The sequence below is a fragment of the Thamnophis elegans genome, chromosome 6 (assembly GCF_009769535.1).
Source record: "Thamnophis elegans isolate rThaEle1 chromosome 6, rThaEle1.pri, whole genome shotgun sequence".
In the NCBI taxonomy this organism is placed as follows: domain Eukaryota; kingdom Metazoa; phylum Chordata; class Lepidosauria; order Squamata; family Colubridae; genus Thamnophis; species Thamnophis elegans.
Window position 1 is genome coordinate 8,830,943 of NC_045546.1, and position 18,574 is coordinate 8,849,516.

At 41.9% G+C, this 18,574-nt stretch overlaps 1 protein-coding gene across 1 annotated transcript in view; it reads right to left on the reverse strand.

The window, feature by feature from the left end:
• NOX4 (NADPH oxidase 4) overlaps positions 1-18,574 on the reverse strand; it is a 176,749-nt gene that overhangs the window by 79,332 nt on the left and 78,843 nt on the right. The window contains 1 exon segment of the mRNA XM_032220101.1: positions 16,946-17,027. Within this exon segment, the coding sequence (XP_032075992.1) occupies positions 16,946-17,027 (82 nt within the window).

Consider the following 18,574-nt stretch of genomic DNA (forward strand, 5'->3'; position numbering starts at 1 on the left):
GAGCCACCGCATCCCCTTCCTGTTTATACAGTTCAGCAAATAAATGCAGGCCTTTATACAATTTAAAGCTAAAGTGTCCTTCAAAACAGACTCAACTCCTGATGGTTTACGGACAAATCCATGAAACACTGTGGGCCCCAGTCAGTGGTGGGATTCAGCCAGTTCGCACCTATTCGGGAGAACCGGTTGGTAACTTTCTAAGCAGTTCGGAGAACCGATTGTTGGAAGAAATCTCCTTTTGTTTTTTTCCACTTTACAGGGCTAATCCTGTAAGGAAGGCAGGAAGGAAACATTCTAGTGTTGTTTCTAGCCTAATCTTTATTGCCCTGTTTATAGAAACTGCCTCTCTGGTTAACCCTTATTATATTGTAAGAGTTGAGGTGAAGCACCCATCATCGTGAGTGATGTTGAGTTGGCCATGCCCACCCAGTAACATGATCACCAAGCCCCACCTACCTTGCTGGTTATTAGGGCAGAGAACGGGTTGTTAAATTATTTGAATCCCACCACTGGCCCCAGTAAAACAGAAGCATTTTGTTCCTAACTATTTTTTTTTTCCAATTTCCCAACCTAGCCTACAAACCTGGCGTCCCCTACTGGTTTCCTTTCCAAATCCAACCTGGTTACATTTTGGGACCAGGACAAGCTGCCACCTGCTGAGATTTAGCATTTTTACAGAAGTGCTGAACATTCGTCAATGCTGACTGGCAGATGGTAAGAAAGATGTCAGGTTCCCTTCTGTTCCTCAACTGCGCCTCCAGGTATACTGTAATTACTATATCAGTGGGTAAAATAAATTGCTGAACATATATTGCTACATATGGCAGGATGCGTAGCAGTTCAAGGCCAAAGAATTTTTGCTGCACTGGCTGCTCGAAATCCTAAGACAACGTTTCTCAACCTTGACAGGTTTAAGGTGGTGTGTGGATGTCAACTCCCAGAATTCCCTAGCCAACATGCTGGCCGAGGAATTCTGGGAGTTGATGTCCATACACCCACACATCTTTTTTTAATTTTTTTATTTTATTTTTAAACAAACATAAAACAAACAGACATACACACACACAATACATAACAATCATCCTCCAGTTACATACAGTATGTCGATTGGTTACAAAGCTTTGTGCTTCCTCGCAACAGTCTCCACTTGGAATTTACACAAATTTTCATATCATCAATCCAATATATAGATAAACAATTGTTCTGATGATTAAACATTCATTTGACTATAACTGTTATTACATCCTTTTATATGAAATATTCTAAATTTAAAGTAAATCTATATTACGGCATTTCATTACATCCTCCTAAAATCATCCAATAATATTACATCTTTATACCATATCGCATATAAAAATTGTTTATATTTAATATCAAGGCTTTAAACATCCTCTCCATAGTCCTCACAATTTGTATAAAGTTTCATATTTATCAATATTATCAAACACCCACACATCTTAAAGTTTCCGGGTTGAGAAATCCACCCTACGATCATCTTCTTTTAATGAGCCCATAATCCCTTGCAGGGTGGAGTCCGGGCAACTGAATGGAGCTATCAGTGTGTTTACTGCCCAGATGCCCTTCCCGTCACCAATGTGGAGTTTTGTTCAGCAGATATATTCTCATTGTGCCCAGAGAGAGAAATATCTGCGAACTCAGAGCCCCGTGATTGTGAGGCATGATCTCCCCCTCTAGGCCACCGCACCACACCGAATATGAATACCACCCTAAGAGCTCTGTCATAAACTGCCTTTTTTATTTCTTCTAATCAAATGACACATTCCACATATCACAACCAAAATGCACAGGCCTATGTTAATTTTTCAGGATCTTTCAGCCTTCCATCCTTCCGGGGTGGGTAAAATGAGGACCCAGATTGTTGGGGGCAATAGGCTGACTCTGTAAACCGTTTAGAGAGGGTTGTAAAAGCACTATGAAGCTGTATATAAATCTAAGTGCTATCGCTACTTGCTTACTTGATGAGATATGTGGCACAGGGGTTAGAAGTATTGCAGACTAACTGCCCACTGCCAGGAGTTCGATCCTCACCGGTTCAACATTGATTTGGCCTTCTATCCTTCCGAAGCCAGTAAAACGAGGACCCAGATTGTTGGGGGGGGCAATAAGCTGGCTCTGTAAACCGCTTAGAGAGGACTGTAAAAGCACTGTGAAGCAGTATATAAGTCTAAGTGCCGTTGCTAATGCTTCTGACATTCATAGGTAGGATTCAGAGTATATCCTATTTAAATTCATGTGGCTTGAATTGGTTTTCATCAGTCACAATGGGTAGTAGGTTTTGATATTCCAGCTTTAAACATTTTATACATATAATAGTAGCAGAATAGAAATGGAAAGGAGGACACTAGGTGATCTCTCAAAAGAGAAACCAACCTTTGTGGTTTTCTTGCTCAGACTTCTATGCTAGATAAACAAGTTGCCAGAGATCCGTAATAACAACCCTGCCACAAACGATCGAGATCTTTGTCCCTAAGACAACTACAGATAGTCCTCAACGTATGATTAGTTGCCTAGCAACTATATGAAAAAGGGGACTTACAGCCCAGATTTGAACTTCCAACAGCTACTATCTCCCTCCAGTCACGTGACATTTTGGTTGCTTGGCAACCCACATTTATGGCTGTTTGCAGCACCCAATGGTCACTTGACTGTGATTTATGCAATTTAAGTCAACAGATGTTTACTTCTGTTTTCCAGCTAAACAACACCCCATCACGAACAGTGTAGTCACTTAACAGCTTCATTTGGCCTGTAACTTGCTAATTCTGTTTCATCGGCAGTTGTCCTTGATTGCCTTGTGTTATTCGTAGAAATAATAATGGTGGGCCACAAATACAATAAGTAAAAATAAGTAAACCACTGCATTCACTTCCCAAACTGTTCACATTCACTGAATGATTTGCTGCAAAAGTCATGAAATCAGAAGCACTGACGTGGTGACCTGCTTAACAGCCGTCATGACTTACAAGCAAAAATGCAGGCTCAATTGTTTTTTAAAAGTCAGTGGCAGGTTTGAGAACTTGCTCAATGCAACATGCCTGGGTAGATGCGCATTGTTTGAAGGGATAGAATAACAGTTTTGAAACGTAAATGTGCTAAACTATATTAAGAGTATTATTTGGGAATCTGTCATTTTTAAAATGAAGAGTGACAGACTTGGGCATCTGAGCTGGGGGGCAAGTAACATCAGATATATTATAATATCAGTGGGCAAAGGACATAAAATTCCCAGATGTGAAGATGTCATAATATGGGCAACATAATCAGATTGGTGTAATGATGAGCATGCTGGCCCAGAAACCAGGAGATGGTGAGTTCCAGTCCCGTCTTAGGCCTGAAAGCCAGCGGGTGACTTTGGGCCAATCACCAGGAGATGGTGAGCTTTAGTCCCACCTTACACTTTTGCAGAAAATGAACTGTGGGATGATGCATACACATTCTGGATTTTGTCTCTTGCTAGAGTAAAAAAAAAAATTAAGAGACTGAAACAACTACTGAGCCAAATAGTTATTGTTAATTAACTTTAAGGGCAGGAAGCTAAAACATACAAAGAACACGGCTGCATGAATTGTGTATGTCTAGTTTAATGAAAAGAAGGATTAGGTGTTCTGATATCTCAGGGGTTGCCACAAAGAAGAGGGAGTTAAACTATTCTCCAAAGCACTTGAGGGCAGAACAAGAAGCCTAGTCTAGAAGAGAAGGACCAGGTTAGACATGATAGCAATCTTCCAATATTTGAGGGGCTGCCACAGAGAGGAAAGGGTCAAGCTATTTTCCAAAGCACCTGAAGGAATAATGGATGGAAACTAATCAAGGAGAGATTCAATTTAGAAATAAGGAGAAATCTCCTGACAGTGAGAACAATCAACCAATGGAACGGAAGTTACCTTCAGAAGTTATGGGAGCTTCATCACTGGAAGCTTTCAAAAAGAGATTGGCCTGCCATCTGTCAAAAATGGTGTAAATGGGTCTGCCTGGGCAGGGGGCTTGGATTAGATGACCTACAAGGTTCCTTCCAACCCTGTTAAACTGATAACAGGTATGAAAGAAGCAATGGATGGAAACTAATCAGGGAGAGATCCAACCTAGAACTAGGGAGCAATTTCCTGATGGTTAGAACAATTAATCAGTGGAACAACTTGCCTTCAGAAATTGTGGATGCTCCAACACTGGATGTTTTTCAGAAGAGACTGGACAAACATTTGTTTGAAATGATACTAGAAGTCTTCTACTCTTTTAGTCTAGTACCCCCTGCTGAAGCAGGAGACCCTATACCATTTCAGACAAATGGTTGTCCAATCTCTTCTTAAAAACCTCCAATGTTGGAGCATTCACAACTTCTGAAGGCAAATAGTTCCACTGATTAATTGTCCTCATTGTCAGGAAATTTCTCCTTTGTTCTAGGTTGCTTCACTGTTATCATATCACCCTTAGTCCTTCTTTACTTTACTTTAATTTGATTTGTGACAATTTGTTACAAGTGGGTGTAACAAATTATATGTTTTTGAAAGAGCAAGATTTGGGGTTTTTTTCATTAAAAAAGCAAAACAGAAAAACAAAACCAGGCAATTAATCTTTTCCCTCACAAGTTATTTGGGGATACCATTTCTGGCGCAGGAACACAATGGAATAAAAATACTGCACTGTATTTTTAAACAGGAAACTGATGCCTCAAGAAAAGAATATGTTGGTGGGGCAAAACAAGTGTTTACTCATTGCGTGGGTTGTTGATAAAAATAAGATGCTGCAAATGAGAGGAATTCCTGATACTAACAGATCACCAAGACCTTGTGTGACTTCCAACAATGTGTAACCCTTGTTCCAAATGACACAGAGGAATCTGAAATTTGCAAGAACCTAACCTTAAGCATGTGTTGAGCAGATGTGAACTATTTCGTTGCACAAGAAGCCCACAAACTTATTTTTTTTTGGGGGGGGGGGAGGAAATTAAAAAACTTAAGTCTGAAAAAAATAACAACTGTTTTGTTGTCAAATGTTGGCGGTACTAATTTGAGGCTAGGGTGGGAGAAACTGAAGGCAATTGGTGGAGGCAATTAATCAGTGGGACAACTTTCCTCCAGAAGTTGTAAATGTTCCAACACTGGAAGTTTTTAAGAAGAGATTGGATAACCATTTGTCTGAAGTGGTGTAGGGCTTCTTGCCTAAGCAAGGAGTTGGATTAGAAGGCCTCCAAGGTCCCTTCCAACTCTGCTATTCCTATTCCTATTCCTATTCCTATTCCTATTCCTATTCCTATTCCTATTCCTATTCCTATTCCTATTCCTATTCCTATTCCTATTCCTATTCCTATTCCTATTCCTATTCCTACTCTACTCTACTCTACTCTACTCTACTCTACTCTACTCTACGCTATGCTACGCTACTCTAAACACAGCAGGGCTTAAATGTCAGTAAGGCAATCAGATTTAAGCTGTAAAAGAATCCACTCGATTCTTTTTTTTTAAAGTTTATTTTAGAATATCTTTGTTAAAGATTTATACCGTATTGGTTCTGGGAAGTCGGGGGGCGGAGGAGGTAGGGGGGGTTGAGTGGGGAGGGTAGGGGGAGGGAAGTAAACATTTGTAAAAGTTTTTTTTTTCAAAATTTTCAATTAAAAAAAAAAAGAATTCACTAGATGGAAGCAGAGTTAAAATTTTATGCTTCCCTTTGCTGCCCTCTACGGCTGGGGATTTTTTAAATCAAGAGATGATGGATAATCTAGCTCAGTGTTTCTCATTTCAAGTTTTCCAATACTTGAAGGCCTGTTGTAGGAAAGAGATGGTTAATACATCTCCATAGCACCTGAAGGCAGGACAAGAAGCAAAGAGTGGACACTTCTCAGTGGGATATCCAACCTGGAAATAAGAAGGGATTTCCCGACAGTGAGAACAATTAATCAATGGAACAGCTCGCCACCTGGAGTTGTGGTGCTCTATTGCTGGAGGTTTCCAAGATAAGATTGGATAACCATTTGTCCAGGATGTTAAAAAGATTCCAGATTTGGACAGGAGTTTGGATCCCAAGACCTCCAGGGTCCTAAGATTGTAGTTTATGGAAATGAAGAGGGAGGGGTGTCAACATATTTTCCGAAGCACCAGAAGGCAAGATAAGAAACGATGGATGGAAACTAATCAAGGAGACAAGCAACCTAGAACTAAGGAGAAATCTCCTGACAGTTAGAACAATTAACCAGTGGAACAACTTGCCTCTAGAAGTTGTGGGTGCTCCAACACTGGAGGCTTTTAAGAAGAAAAGTATCAAATATCTAATTCTACACATAATCATGGCAGTGAGAATTTCATTTGCACGGAATTGGAAAAATAAATACATACTAACGGAAGAAAACGTAATAAAAAAAATACTGGAATGCGATGGATAGGCTTACGAAAGAATTAAAAGATAAAGAAGAATCCGAATATTACTCAGTATGGGAGTTATGGTATAATTGGCTAGAGGAAAGAGGGAAAAAAGCAGGAAAGCAATAAAGTAAAGAAGAAAGATCAAGAAATTAAAAAAATAATTACAAAACCGGAAAGTGAATAAAGGTGGAAATACAAAATTGTAGACATAATAGTATGAAATAAAATGATATAATATAATATAATGTAATATAATGCAATGCAATGCAATACAATAGCAGAGTTGGAAGGGACCTTGGAGGTCTTCTAGTCCAACCCACTGCCTAAGCAGGAAACCCTATACCGTTTCAGACAAATGGATATCCAACATCTTCTTAAAGACTTCCAGTGTTGGGGCATTCACAACTTCTGGAGTCAAGTTGTTCCACTCATTAATTGTTCTAACTGTCAGGACATTTCTCTTCAGTTCTAAGTTGCTTCTCTCCTTGATTAGTTTCACCCATTGCTTCTTGTCCTACACTCAGGTGCCTTGGAAAATAGTTTGACTCCCTCTTCTTTGTGGCAACCCCTGAGATATTGGAAGACTGCTATCATGTCTCCCCTAGTCCTTCCTTTCATTAAACGAGACATACCCAGTTCCTGCAACCGTTCTTCATATGTTTTAGTCTCCAGTCCCCTAATCCTCTTTGTTGCTCTTCTCTGCACTCTTTCTAGAGTCTCCACATCTTTTCTACATCGTGGCAACCAAAACTGAATGCAGTATTTTAAGTGTGGTCTTACCGAGGCATCATAAAGTGGTATTAATACTTCGCTCAATCTTGATTCTATCCCTCTGTTTATGCAGCCTAGGACTGTGTTGGCTTTTTTGGCAGCTGCTGCACATGGCTGGCTCCTATTTAAATGATTGTCCACTAGCACTGCAAGATATAAGATTTCATGTACAGATAAAGGAAACACAATGGATATGTAAAAGAAATATAATGTGTAGCAAAGATGTTACGTTTGTATAATTTAAAAAAAAAAAAAAAAAAAGAAGAAGCGGTTGGATTACCATTTGTCTGGAATGAAACAGGGTCTCCTGATTATGCAGGGGGGGTTGGATTAAAAGCCCTCCAAGGTCCCTTCCAACTCTGTTATTCTGTTATATGCAATATCAAATTGCCTTTCGCTAAGGCATTTTTTTATTATTTTAAGTTTTTAGAATAGAATTCTTTATTAACCAAGTGTGATTGGACACCCAAGGAATGTTTCTCTTCAGTGCATAATCTGTCCGTTTGCATAAAAAGCTTTAAGTGATGAATCATGATCATAGTCATCATAAATATATTCATCATGAATCATAAGATACAACACTTAGTGATAGTCATAGGATACTAAATAAGCAATCCAAATAATACTAGGAAACTAAATAAAACAATATACATTGTAAAGATACAAGCAACACGGTTATAGTCATAAGTGGGAGGAGATAGGTACTAGTAGGAAGGATGAAAACTCTCTCAAACAGATGAATTGGCCGCTTTCATCTTGACAAACAACCGTTTAATCTTTATGTGACTCAGATTATAACCTGTTTGTGTGAGTCTTATCTCTCTTCTTCTATTGATTCACAACTTTTGTCTCTGTTGCTCACTTTACAAGGTCTTGTCTCCTCTCGCTGTTATTTTTTCCATGTCTCCCATATCTGAAGTCATCAGCCTTTCCCTGGGCCTCTCCAGGAGGGCAATGATGTTGCTGACGCTGCGGCATCAGCCCCCCCCACCCCATGTCAATATTTGTTCTGCTATCACACCTTGGGATAGCCACTCTTACTTTCACCAGAATAAGAAAGCGCTCATAAAACCATTTGGCATTACTGCAAATGAGGCATCTGCTATTGTTCAGCAGTGCCCTACCTGTAGCCAGCAGGCAAACCCTCTCCCTATGGGGGTAAACCCCAGGGGGACAGAGTGTTGCCAGATTTGGCAAATGCATGTTACGTATTCAGGCTATATTATGGCATCCCCACAAAGGGGTGAAGCCACCAAACATGTTATTAATCAATGTATTCGGACCTTTGCATCGTTGGGACGCCCAAAAGAATTAAAAACAGCCTTTGCTGCCTTTTGTAACCAATGGGGCATTGTGCATAAATTTGGCATTCCTTATAACAGCCAGGTTCAGGCGTTGGCTGAGCGCGCCAACCAGACATTAAAACATGCCCTGGACAGATATATTGGCAATAGGGGAAAACGCCCCCTGGCCTCCCAGCAGTGCAACACATCGGCAGCCACCATCCTCGGCAGCGACTCGTCATTTTGCAGCTCCACCTACTGCAGACACCTCCTGTCCACCTGTCTACTATCGCTGCTTGCCTGACTTGAACCTGCTGACCTGATTTCCTGGGAAAGGAACTACGCTGCAACCCAACTCAAAAAGACAAAGTTCTTTGGATTCCAGAATGGCACGTAAGACCATATTTGCCAAAACCACCTATACAACCACCTACACAAACACAGAAGCAGCCTCACCATGACCAACCAGCAGGAACCACAGCTTGAGGCTGTCTCTGTCTCTGACCTGGAACACAGAGCAGAGCACCCTCCACCTTCCACTCCCTCGACAGGCTGCTCCATCTTTCACCGCAGATCCCCCTACTATGTGTTTGGTTGAATGCTACCTGTTGTCATTATTTGAACCAGCCCGGACAAATTGAAACCAGTGTGGACAAATTACATGATACCGTTCAAACAGTTGGACAAACATACAAAGCCTTGGAGTCCTGGTGGGATTGGATGACCTCTTGGTTACCTAATTTTATCTGGTTGGGAAATGTTGTCAAGACCATTACAACCCTTGTTGCTTTGCTGATACTGTTGTGTTGCTGTATTCAATGTTTATCCTCTTTAGTAACTATGTGTAAGAATATACTCTCTAGCTTGGCTCCACAGAAGAACATTCACATTGTCAACCACATGGAGTTACATGAACAGTCAACCCCTTGCATGGGGAAAGCTCCCTTCCGCCTGCCCAGCGACGAAGAAGGAGACGCTGCCTTTTAAAAAACAAAAACATTCCGGATGTGTGTGTGCAGGGCAGTTTCTGCTGTCTGAAACACACATACACAGGGATGCAAAAACATCCCACCAGAAACATCCTTCCGGCCTAAACGGCCAGGACTCACTATGCAGCCTCATGTAACATGAGCTTTGTGAGCCAGCTACTCCCACACATGCCCTTTCCTCTCCCTATTCCATGCAGCTGTAACTTTCTGTTCCCACTGTGCCCACCCTTTGCCATGATGTGATTTTCTATTGGTTTATGTGTAGAATGCTGTGATTAGCCCTGTCAGATGAAGAGGGAAAGTCTTTTTGACAAAAAGAAAATAAAAAAGTAGGAGATGTTGTAATATAGTTCCTTGTGCAGGTGTGTGTCCTTCATGGCCTAGTTCATACTAGAGCCTGCAGAGTCACGCTGAATCACACAGGAGAAAACAAACTCCTAGAAAGCCATAACAACCTGATAGTGAATAACATAACATTCTGAGATGTGCTCTACCATTGACGTCCAGGATTTGACCATATATAGAGAGAACTTTCCTGAAGCAGTAGATTAGAAATTGTACTTTTACAGGTTGTTTTGTATCACATGCTATTGCTCCTCCTGCCTTTGTCCTGTCTCAATAAAAGGGGCTCTCAGGTTCCCTTCTGGGTCGTCCCATCCCGAGAAAATTTGTCTCCTGTCTTTTCTCAACATTGGCTTCATGGGCGAACAGCGGAAACTTCACATAAAACAATAATAGTGATACAGTCTTAGTAAATAGTTTGACAGTGTTCTGGGAATTAGTTGTTTAGCAGAGAGATGGCATGTGGGGAAAAACTGCCCTTGGGGCTAGTTGTTCTGGTGTGCGGTGCCCTATAGCTGGGATGGGGAACCCATGGCAGGGGTGGCAGAGGTGGCACACAGAGCCCTCTCTGTGGGCATGCTTGCCATCGCCAGCTGCTCTTCTGGTTTCTGGCGTATACTGGCATGCCGGCCAGCTGGTCTTTGCGGATGCGAGTGCCAGAAAACGGTCTGAAAAATGCCCCCCAAAACAGGCTATATTCCGGCTGTTTTTGGCCCCAAAAAATGGCCTGAAAATGACCCCAAAACCAGACCATTTTTCAGGCCATTTTCTGTCTGTTTTTTGAGCTGTTTTCCAGCTATTTTCAGCCCGCAAATGGCCTGAAAATAGCCTGGTTTGGGGGCATTTTTTGGGCTGTTTTTTGGCACTCCAGCACCCGTGAAGACCAGCTGGCCAACGTGCATACACGGACATTCTGGTTTAGGAACTCGGTGCCATCACTGCCCTATAGTGTCATTTTGAGGGTGGAAGTTGAAATAATGTATGTGAGGGATCTGTAGATATTTTTCATGCCTCCACTTCATCCCATTTGATTAGGGGACTGGAGGCTAAAACATATGAAGAACGGTTGCAGGAACTGGGTATGTCTAGTTTAATAGAAAGAAGGACTAGGGGAGACATGATAGCAGTGTTCCAATATCTCAGGGACTGCCAAAAAGAAGAGGGAGTCAAGCTACTCTCCAAAGCACTTGAGGACAGAACAAGAAGCAATGGGTGGAAACTAATCAAGGAGAAAAGCAACTTAGAACTGAGGAGAAATTTCCTGACAGTTAAAACAATTAAACAATGGAACAACTTGCCTCCAGAAGTTGTGAATGCCCCAACACTGGAAGTCTTTAAGAAGATGTTGGATAGCCATTTGTCTGAAATGGTATAGGGTTTCCTGCCTAGGCAGAGGGTTGGACTAGAAGGCCTCCAAGATCCCTTCCAACTCTGCTATTGTATTGTATTGTATTTGAAAGAAGCAGGGGTGTTTCAGGGCTCAGCCTCCAATTGCCACCCTGTCTAGGACTGAGTGTCAAGTAATTTGCAATAAAATCCTTCCTCCAGTCGATCCAATTGATTGGTCCAGAGTGCAGAGGATGTCAATATACCTCTGGCTCCAGGCAGAAATAAAACGGTAGAATAGCAAAGTATTGAAATGTCAAAATATTGGAAAATGTAAAAAAGACCCCACGGAGGCTAAGAAACCCTTTGAGAAGCTTAATAGGAATTCACTCAAAGGCCCCTTGGAGAAGCAAAAAGAGCTTTCCAGCTCTTACTGGCTCTTGTCTAATGCTCCAATAAAGATAAAATAAATCATGAAAAAACTTGCCCGAGGCAATGTACTTGACTGAGAAAAGAGGCTAAGTGGATGCCCGTCCCAGCTGGGCCCCACTGCGCGACATCCATTGACTTAGGAAAAGCTAAACTCACAGCAGGTTACATGAAGGTGCAAGTTTGCATCCTAATAGCAAGCAGAATATAAAATCCTAAGCATAAGAAATGATTTTAGGAGTCATCTAATCCAAACTCAGTATTGTGGTCTGCTGGTGGCCTGCGTAGCTGGAAGCAGAGTTGGACAGTGAGGAGGTTGGGGAAGAACATGGGCCAGTCTTGGAGGTTGAGGACAGCTCAGATGAGGCCTCTGCGTGAGAGGCAGAGACGGAGCTAGACAGCAGCGAGACAGAAGAACAGCTGGAGCCTGTTCCCAGTGTGCACATGCACAGAGCTGCCAGAAGACAAGAACAACTAAGAAAGCAGGGTTGACTTAGGAGTAAAGCCACACCTTGGAGGTCATTGGCCCCTCCCATAGGAAACAAAAGAGGAATGAAGGGGGAGGAGGCTTTTGCAGGAAACAATTCATTCATCGGTCTGGAAAGTTCTGTTTGTGAGAGACTCTGTGCCAAGTTTGCTTGGCTCTGTGTTTGGACACTAGTTATCTGGCAGCACTCCTAATGAGATAAGGTGCATGTGGATAAACATTCCTCTGAAAGACTGTTTGATAAGCCTTGCTGACTGTGAATGAAAGGAATTCACAGTCATGTAAATTATAGAGGTTTACAATTTGGGATGAACACCCTTTCAATGGTGTGGGACTAGGAATGGATTTCCAGAGGTAAAAATTGCAGACTGAAGGAACCAGGAGCTCTACTCAGGTGACTCTGAGGACACAGCAGTGGTGGGTTGCAGGCGGTATGTCCCGGTACGGGCATACCGGTGCCTGCCCGGAGCACCGGGTACTGTTCTGGAGGGCCCACCAAGTAGCACACTGCCTGAGAAATAAGTCTGAGTCGAGCTGGTGTGTCAAACTGTGACATCGCTAATCAAAGAGCAGCATAAGGCAGCCCCCCAAATTAATCTGGCTCCTCCTTCACAAACTGCTGAATGTCATTATTTGATAACTTGATAGATGAACATCTCCATCTCTTTTTCAGAAGGAAACTTCTGGGGTTGATGTCAACACTTTCAGATCAGTGGTGTGATATTTAAAGATCTCAAGGCTGCTCGCTCTTAAATGAGAATGGATATGGAGTTATGTCGGATCTCATCCTCAATCTGTATCCTTTGTACATCATGAAAATAAGACAAGAAATGGGGAAAACTGTAGGTCTAAAGATCAGAATAAGAATTGGAAGGAATCTTGGAAGTCTTCTAGTCCAACCCCCTGCTCAAGCAGGAGACCCTATACCCGTGATGGCAAACCTATGGCACGCATGCCCGAGATGGCACGCAGAGCCATCTTTCCGGACACGCAAGCTGTCACCCAACTCACCTGCAGATACACATTTGTGTGCACCCCAGCTGGTGTTTGGGCCTCTGGTGCGCACATGTGCGCAATTCAGGGAACCCAGCTGGTCTTGGAGCTCTCCTGCACATGAATTTGCATATGTGTGTGAGAGTACTGCTGTGCCCGCATGCGCAGATGGCATTCGTGCATGTGCATTGTGTGCACGAAAACTGCATGGATGCACAGATGGTGCAATTGCGCACACAGCACATAAGGGGAGCTTGTTAAAGTCACAGACATGCATAGATGGTGTGGTTGCACATGTAGCGCACGGGGGAGGAGCCGCATGTTAGCGTGGATAGCACACGTGTGTGCACCTGTTTGGCACACGGTGATCTTGATTGCATCCCTCTGTTAATGCAACCTAGATTGCGTTGGCTTTTTTGGCTGCTGCCACACACGGCTAGCTCATGTGATTGTCCACTAGGACTCCAAGATCCCTTTCACAGTGACTGCTACTGAGCCAGGTTTCCCCTCATCTGTACTTGTACATTTGATCGATGGAACATGTAGTATGATGACAATGATTTTGAAAGGGTCAGATACAAAATAAGCTACTCTGCCAAATTTGTGGATCCCAAGTAGTTCTTTAGAGATGATTCAGACCAGCTCTCATTTTCAATCCACAGTTCCTGCTTTAGGAGTCTCAATACGTGCGCGAATGTTTGCCTGGATTTCTTAAGAATCCGTGTATGTTCTTTCAATAGTTTTCAGCTTATTTGTTAACGAGCTGCAATGCCAATGACTCATTTCCTGTAATGAGCAGAATTCTTCTCTCTCTCTCTCTCTTTTAAATTAATGTCATTATAAACAGCAGTCAATGGCTCAGAAGAACACAGGTAAAGGTTTAATTAACTGCTGAAGAGGGGCTAGAAACATGCACGAAAATACAAAACCACCCATCTACCCACCCACCCACTCAAGCCATCAGCCTTGTTACAGAAAAGATTTCAGCCAGTCCTGTTCCCTGTGCTATAATGAGAGACTGTTATCCTTTCAAAAAGTGTATGACTTGTAATCTAAAGCAGCGTGAGACTCTGGTTCAAACAATATGGGGTTTTCAGAGAAGGTCTCCTGCCCACTGATTTGATGGAGCTGAACAAGGAGCTAAAATGTGCAGTCCATTTGGCTCTTACTTCCAGGAAGCATCAAGAGCAGAAGCAGTGGGAAGCTGTTCTTTGCATGTAAATTACACAGTCAAGAATTCTGGGGTGTTTTTTTTTGGAAGAGGTGGGGTGGTAAGCAAGCATCCTACAGCCAAACCTACACACAGCTATTATGACAATATCTGGAGCCTGCCAATCATTTCAATGCAGCAAGGGAGGGAGGGAAGAAAGAAGGAAGGAAGGAAGGAAGGAAGGAAGGAGGCTAGGAGAGAGAAAGAGGGTGGAAGGAAGGAAAGAAAGAAAGAAGGATGGAAAGAAAGAAGGAGAAAGGCAGAAGGAAAGAGTGAGAAAGAGGAAACAGTCTTTAAAAAAAGAAGTGTAGAAAGTTAGCACCCACCCATCTCCTAGAAGAATGAAATATTTTAGGAAATATTGGACAAGAAATTACAGGAGAACAGATAAAATACAAACCCAAAATCTTTCTACTGGGAATAATCAAAGGGAAATATACAAAGAAAATTCGTGACCCGACAAAAGCGCGAACGTCATAAGCGCGCTGACAAAATTGCGGCGCTAAAACCGCGATGTCAAAAGCGCATCGACAACAGCGCGCCGACAACAGCGCACCGACAGAAGCGCGATTTAAGTTAAGGTAAGGTTTAGGGTTAGGTTTAGGTTTAGGTTTAGGTTTAGGGTTAGGGTTAGGTTTAGGGTTAGGGTTAGGTTTAGGGTTAGGTTACAGCGCGCTTCTGTTGGCGCGCTGTTGTCGGCGCGCTTCAGGGCTCATTCGTCGCTCCTTCGTCGCACGGTTTTGTCATCGCGGTTTTGTCACCGCGGTTTAGTCAGGCGCGCTTTTGTCATTCACGCATTTGTGGTGGAACCAGAAAATTAAGTACATATTAACACATCTGCTAACTACAGCTAGAATAGCATTTGTTCAATGCTGGAAACAAAATAATACCCCCTCGGATGAATTAGTGATAAAAAAAAACCTTGGATTGTGCACAGATGGACAAATTAACACTGAAATTAAAAGATAAAGAAGAGTCGGAATATTATGAAATTTGGAACAATTGGTACAAATGGCTGCAAAAGAAGAATAAAATTAATTAAGCCAAAAAACTATATATATATATATATATATATATATATATATATATATATATATATATATATATATATATATATATATATATATATAATCTGTGTATAAAGGTATGTAAATATAGAAGCGAAATATTATATACATGTACAGGTATGATGACATAACAATGTTGATGTAATGACTGTAAGATGTTGTAGAAGGGAAAAATAATAAAAAATCTGCTAAAAATAAAATAAAATAAAATAAAAAGGCAGAATATTATATTTCCCAAGATGAGAAATTGAGAAACAGGTTCTTGGAGACAGAAACTGAGTCCCAGCTCCCTACCCTGGCAGATATTTTGGCACTAGCCTACCTACAAGACAAAAGGCCTCCAGCTCCAGGGTGATGGGATTAAGACATGACCCCCCAGGACATAATAGGTTTATCTATCAGCAGAACTCATCACATGACATAACCAAGCCCCTACATTACACCAGCCCCAAATTCAACCAAACCTGACTTCAAGACAAACATGACCTTGTGGGAGTCTGACAGCAACCAATAGAATACATGCTCTTGGCACAGGAACAGGAAGCTCAAGTTCAAAGCCCAAGAGAGGGTATAAATACCTCTCACTCTCCATTCCATGTGGTCAGCTACCCAGAATCACACATGCTTGGTGGTTCTGCTGTTCACCATTAAACCATCTTTCCAAGCAGCCTCCATGTGACACGCGATTTTCAGTGCCTTTCTCCCTACTTGGAACTGAACCCGGATGGACCTTTCTTCCAACAGAAGCAACTTTCATTCTTTTACAAAAGTCAATTTTGTTACACTTTACGTATACTTGTGTACCCGTGAAGTATTTAAATAATTTTTAAGACCGCCCAGTTTGAAGACTGCAATTCCGAGCAGTGTACAATACATACAAGGAATATTTATGCTGCCCAGAGTCGCTTTCAAATGAGGTAGGGCAGCAAATAAATTCAATAAATAAGTCAATATACAGTATTTTTCAGAGTATAAGGAGCACCTTTTTCCCTCAAAAAAGAGGCTGAAAATCTGGGTGCGACTTATACACTGAATACAACATTTTTTGCCTCCCGAAACCCTACCCCCTTCACCAAAATGGCCATGCAGAGCCTTTAGGGGGCTTTCAGAGAGCTCCTGGGGGCTGGAAAGGGCAGAAATGATTTTGCCCCCCCCCCAACCCCCAGGAGCACTGTATAAGCCTCCTAAAGGCTATTCATGACCTTTTTTTGAAAAGAAAATGGCCAGTTTTTGTGAAAAATGGGCCGTTTTGTGGAGGTCTGCAGAGTGCAAAACCTTTTTTTGTTAATTTGCCTCTTCAAAACCTTGGTGCGTCTTATACTCCGAAAAAAACGGTACTTATTTACATAAACATAACAATACTAGCAAAACCTACTTCACAACATATGCCTGCAGAAGTTCCCTCAAAGTGTATGAACTTATAAACAAAAAATATCTAAAAATCTGTATCACGAAAAAGTTGAACTCTCTCAGACGTATAAACTAAACGAAGAAGCCTGTGTTTGTTATTTAGACATACAAGGCCAAGCCAAATAAGGTGCATCTCACCAAATGTAAGTGCTCAAAAGATATGGATCCATCAGTCGATTCTCCAGGTACCCTCCAGGTACCCTCACCTCACGTGGGTCATATCAAAACTTCCCCATTTTAAAAAGTCTTGGATTTACTTACTTAGGATAAGATCTTTGATGGAAGACTGGCAGAATCGCAGCATCCCAGCTTGAAGACAGGAGCAGCTGATCTCGAAATCTCTCTGTAAAATGAGGGTAACAATCATAAACAAATGCATAATATTTTGATGCAGAAGAATCGGCCCTCTCAACACAGTTTCCGAATTTAGACCAGGCCTGTATAAACACGGTGCCTAAGGCTATCGTAGCTGTTATGGTCAGGTAGTAATAACAGGTGATGAGAAATGTTTGATCTAGTGCAGGGGTGTCAAATTCAAGGCTTAGATCTTAGCAATTTTTTTTTACTACCGAACCAGTAATAATGGCGGCTGGAACCCACCCCTGGGATCTGACCTGCAGGGTCACTCTGGAAACAATGTAGGATCGTGTTGAGGTCCGCCAGTGGCCAGCAGAGCTAGCAGCAGATTCAGACAATGAGGAGTTTGGGGAGGAACATGGGCCAGTCCTGGAGTCTGGGGAAGGCTCTGATGAGGGCTCTGTGTCGGACGCAGAGAGGGGGCCAGAGCCATATGCCAGTTATCAGCTGCCTTCAGAGTTAGACATCAGTGAGGCAGATGAACTGGAGCCTGTTCCCAGTGTGTGCATGCACAGAGTTGCCAGACGAAGGGAACATTTAAAGAACAGGGGTCAACTGGGGAGTAAGGCCATCGGTGGACAATGAATGGCCCCTTCCAGAGGAAATAAAAGAGGAGCAAAAGGGGAGTGGAGTTTGCAGGAGACAATTAGTTAATTGGTTCGTGACTCTCCGAGACTCCTTGCCAAGTTTTGCAGATATTGGCCTGTCAGCTCTCCAAGCCAGAGAAGATCTGTGACTGTAAATCCTCCCTTGAAAGACTTTGTTGGATGTGAATGAGCAGTATTAATAAAAGGGTTTTTTTGTCTGGACCAGGAGTTTGCTTCATGCTCTTGGGAAGCCTCAGTCAGAACAGACTCTGGGAACTCCTGTTCCCAGCAAACAGATCAAACAAACAAAAAAGAGTTTATTTTACGGTTTCATTAGGAATAAAATCTTAGCTGGATTTCTGGCTTGTTCCTGTTCTAAAAAGGCAAATGTTGAGGTCAGAGTAAATGTTAAAGCTTTTTTATGGATAGATACAGGAGAACATTACATCAAATACCTTAGAACAATGCTTCTCAATTTTAGCAACTTTAAAATGTGTGAACTTCAACTCCCAGAATTCCCTAGTTTGGGGAACTCTGGGAGTTGAAGTCCACATCTTCAAATTTCCAAGTTGCCGAAACGCCACTTTAAAATATTATTGGGAACATTTCAGGGAAAAAAATAGCTATTTTCTGCCCGCAGCTGCATTTGCAATTCAGTGATGCTGTATAACAAAACTGTGCGGCTTTCTCTGGGAGAGTTAAAAAGAGTTATGGAGATATGATGATGAAATAATCAAAGATCATTTTATAAAAATAAAACTCGGCTGTTGAAAGCACCGGCGTTATCATCAGTCAGCGGAATATATCAACTTTTAAGAACTTAAAGAATAAAAGATCTTCATTCATTATTTAGTCAAAAGAAAAAACTTTGGTCTAAAACCTATTGAAGAGAAAAAAGAAGAAAGGAAGGAAGGAATAAGTAGTTCTTTTTCTTCTAAAAATATAA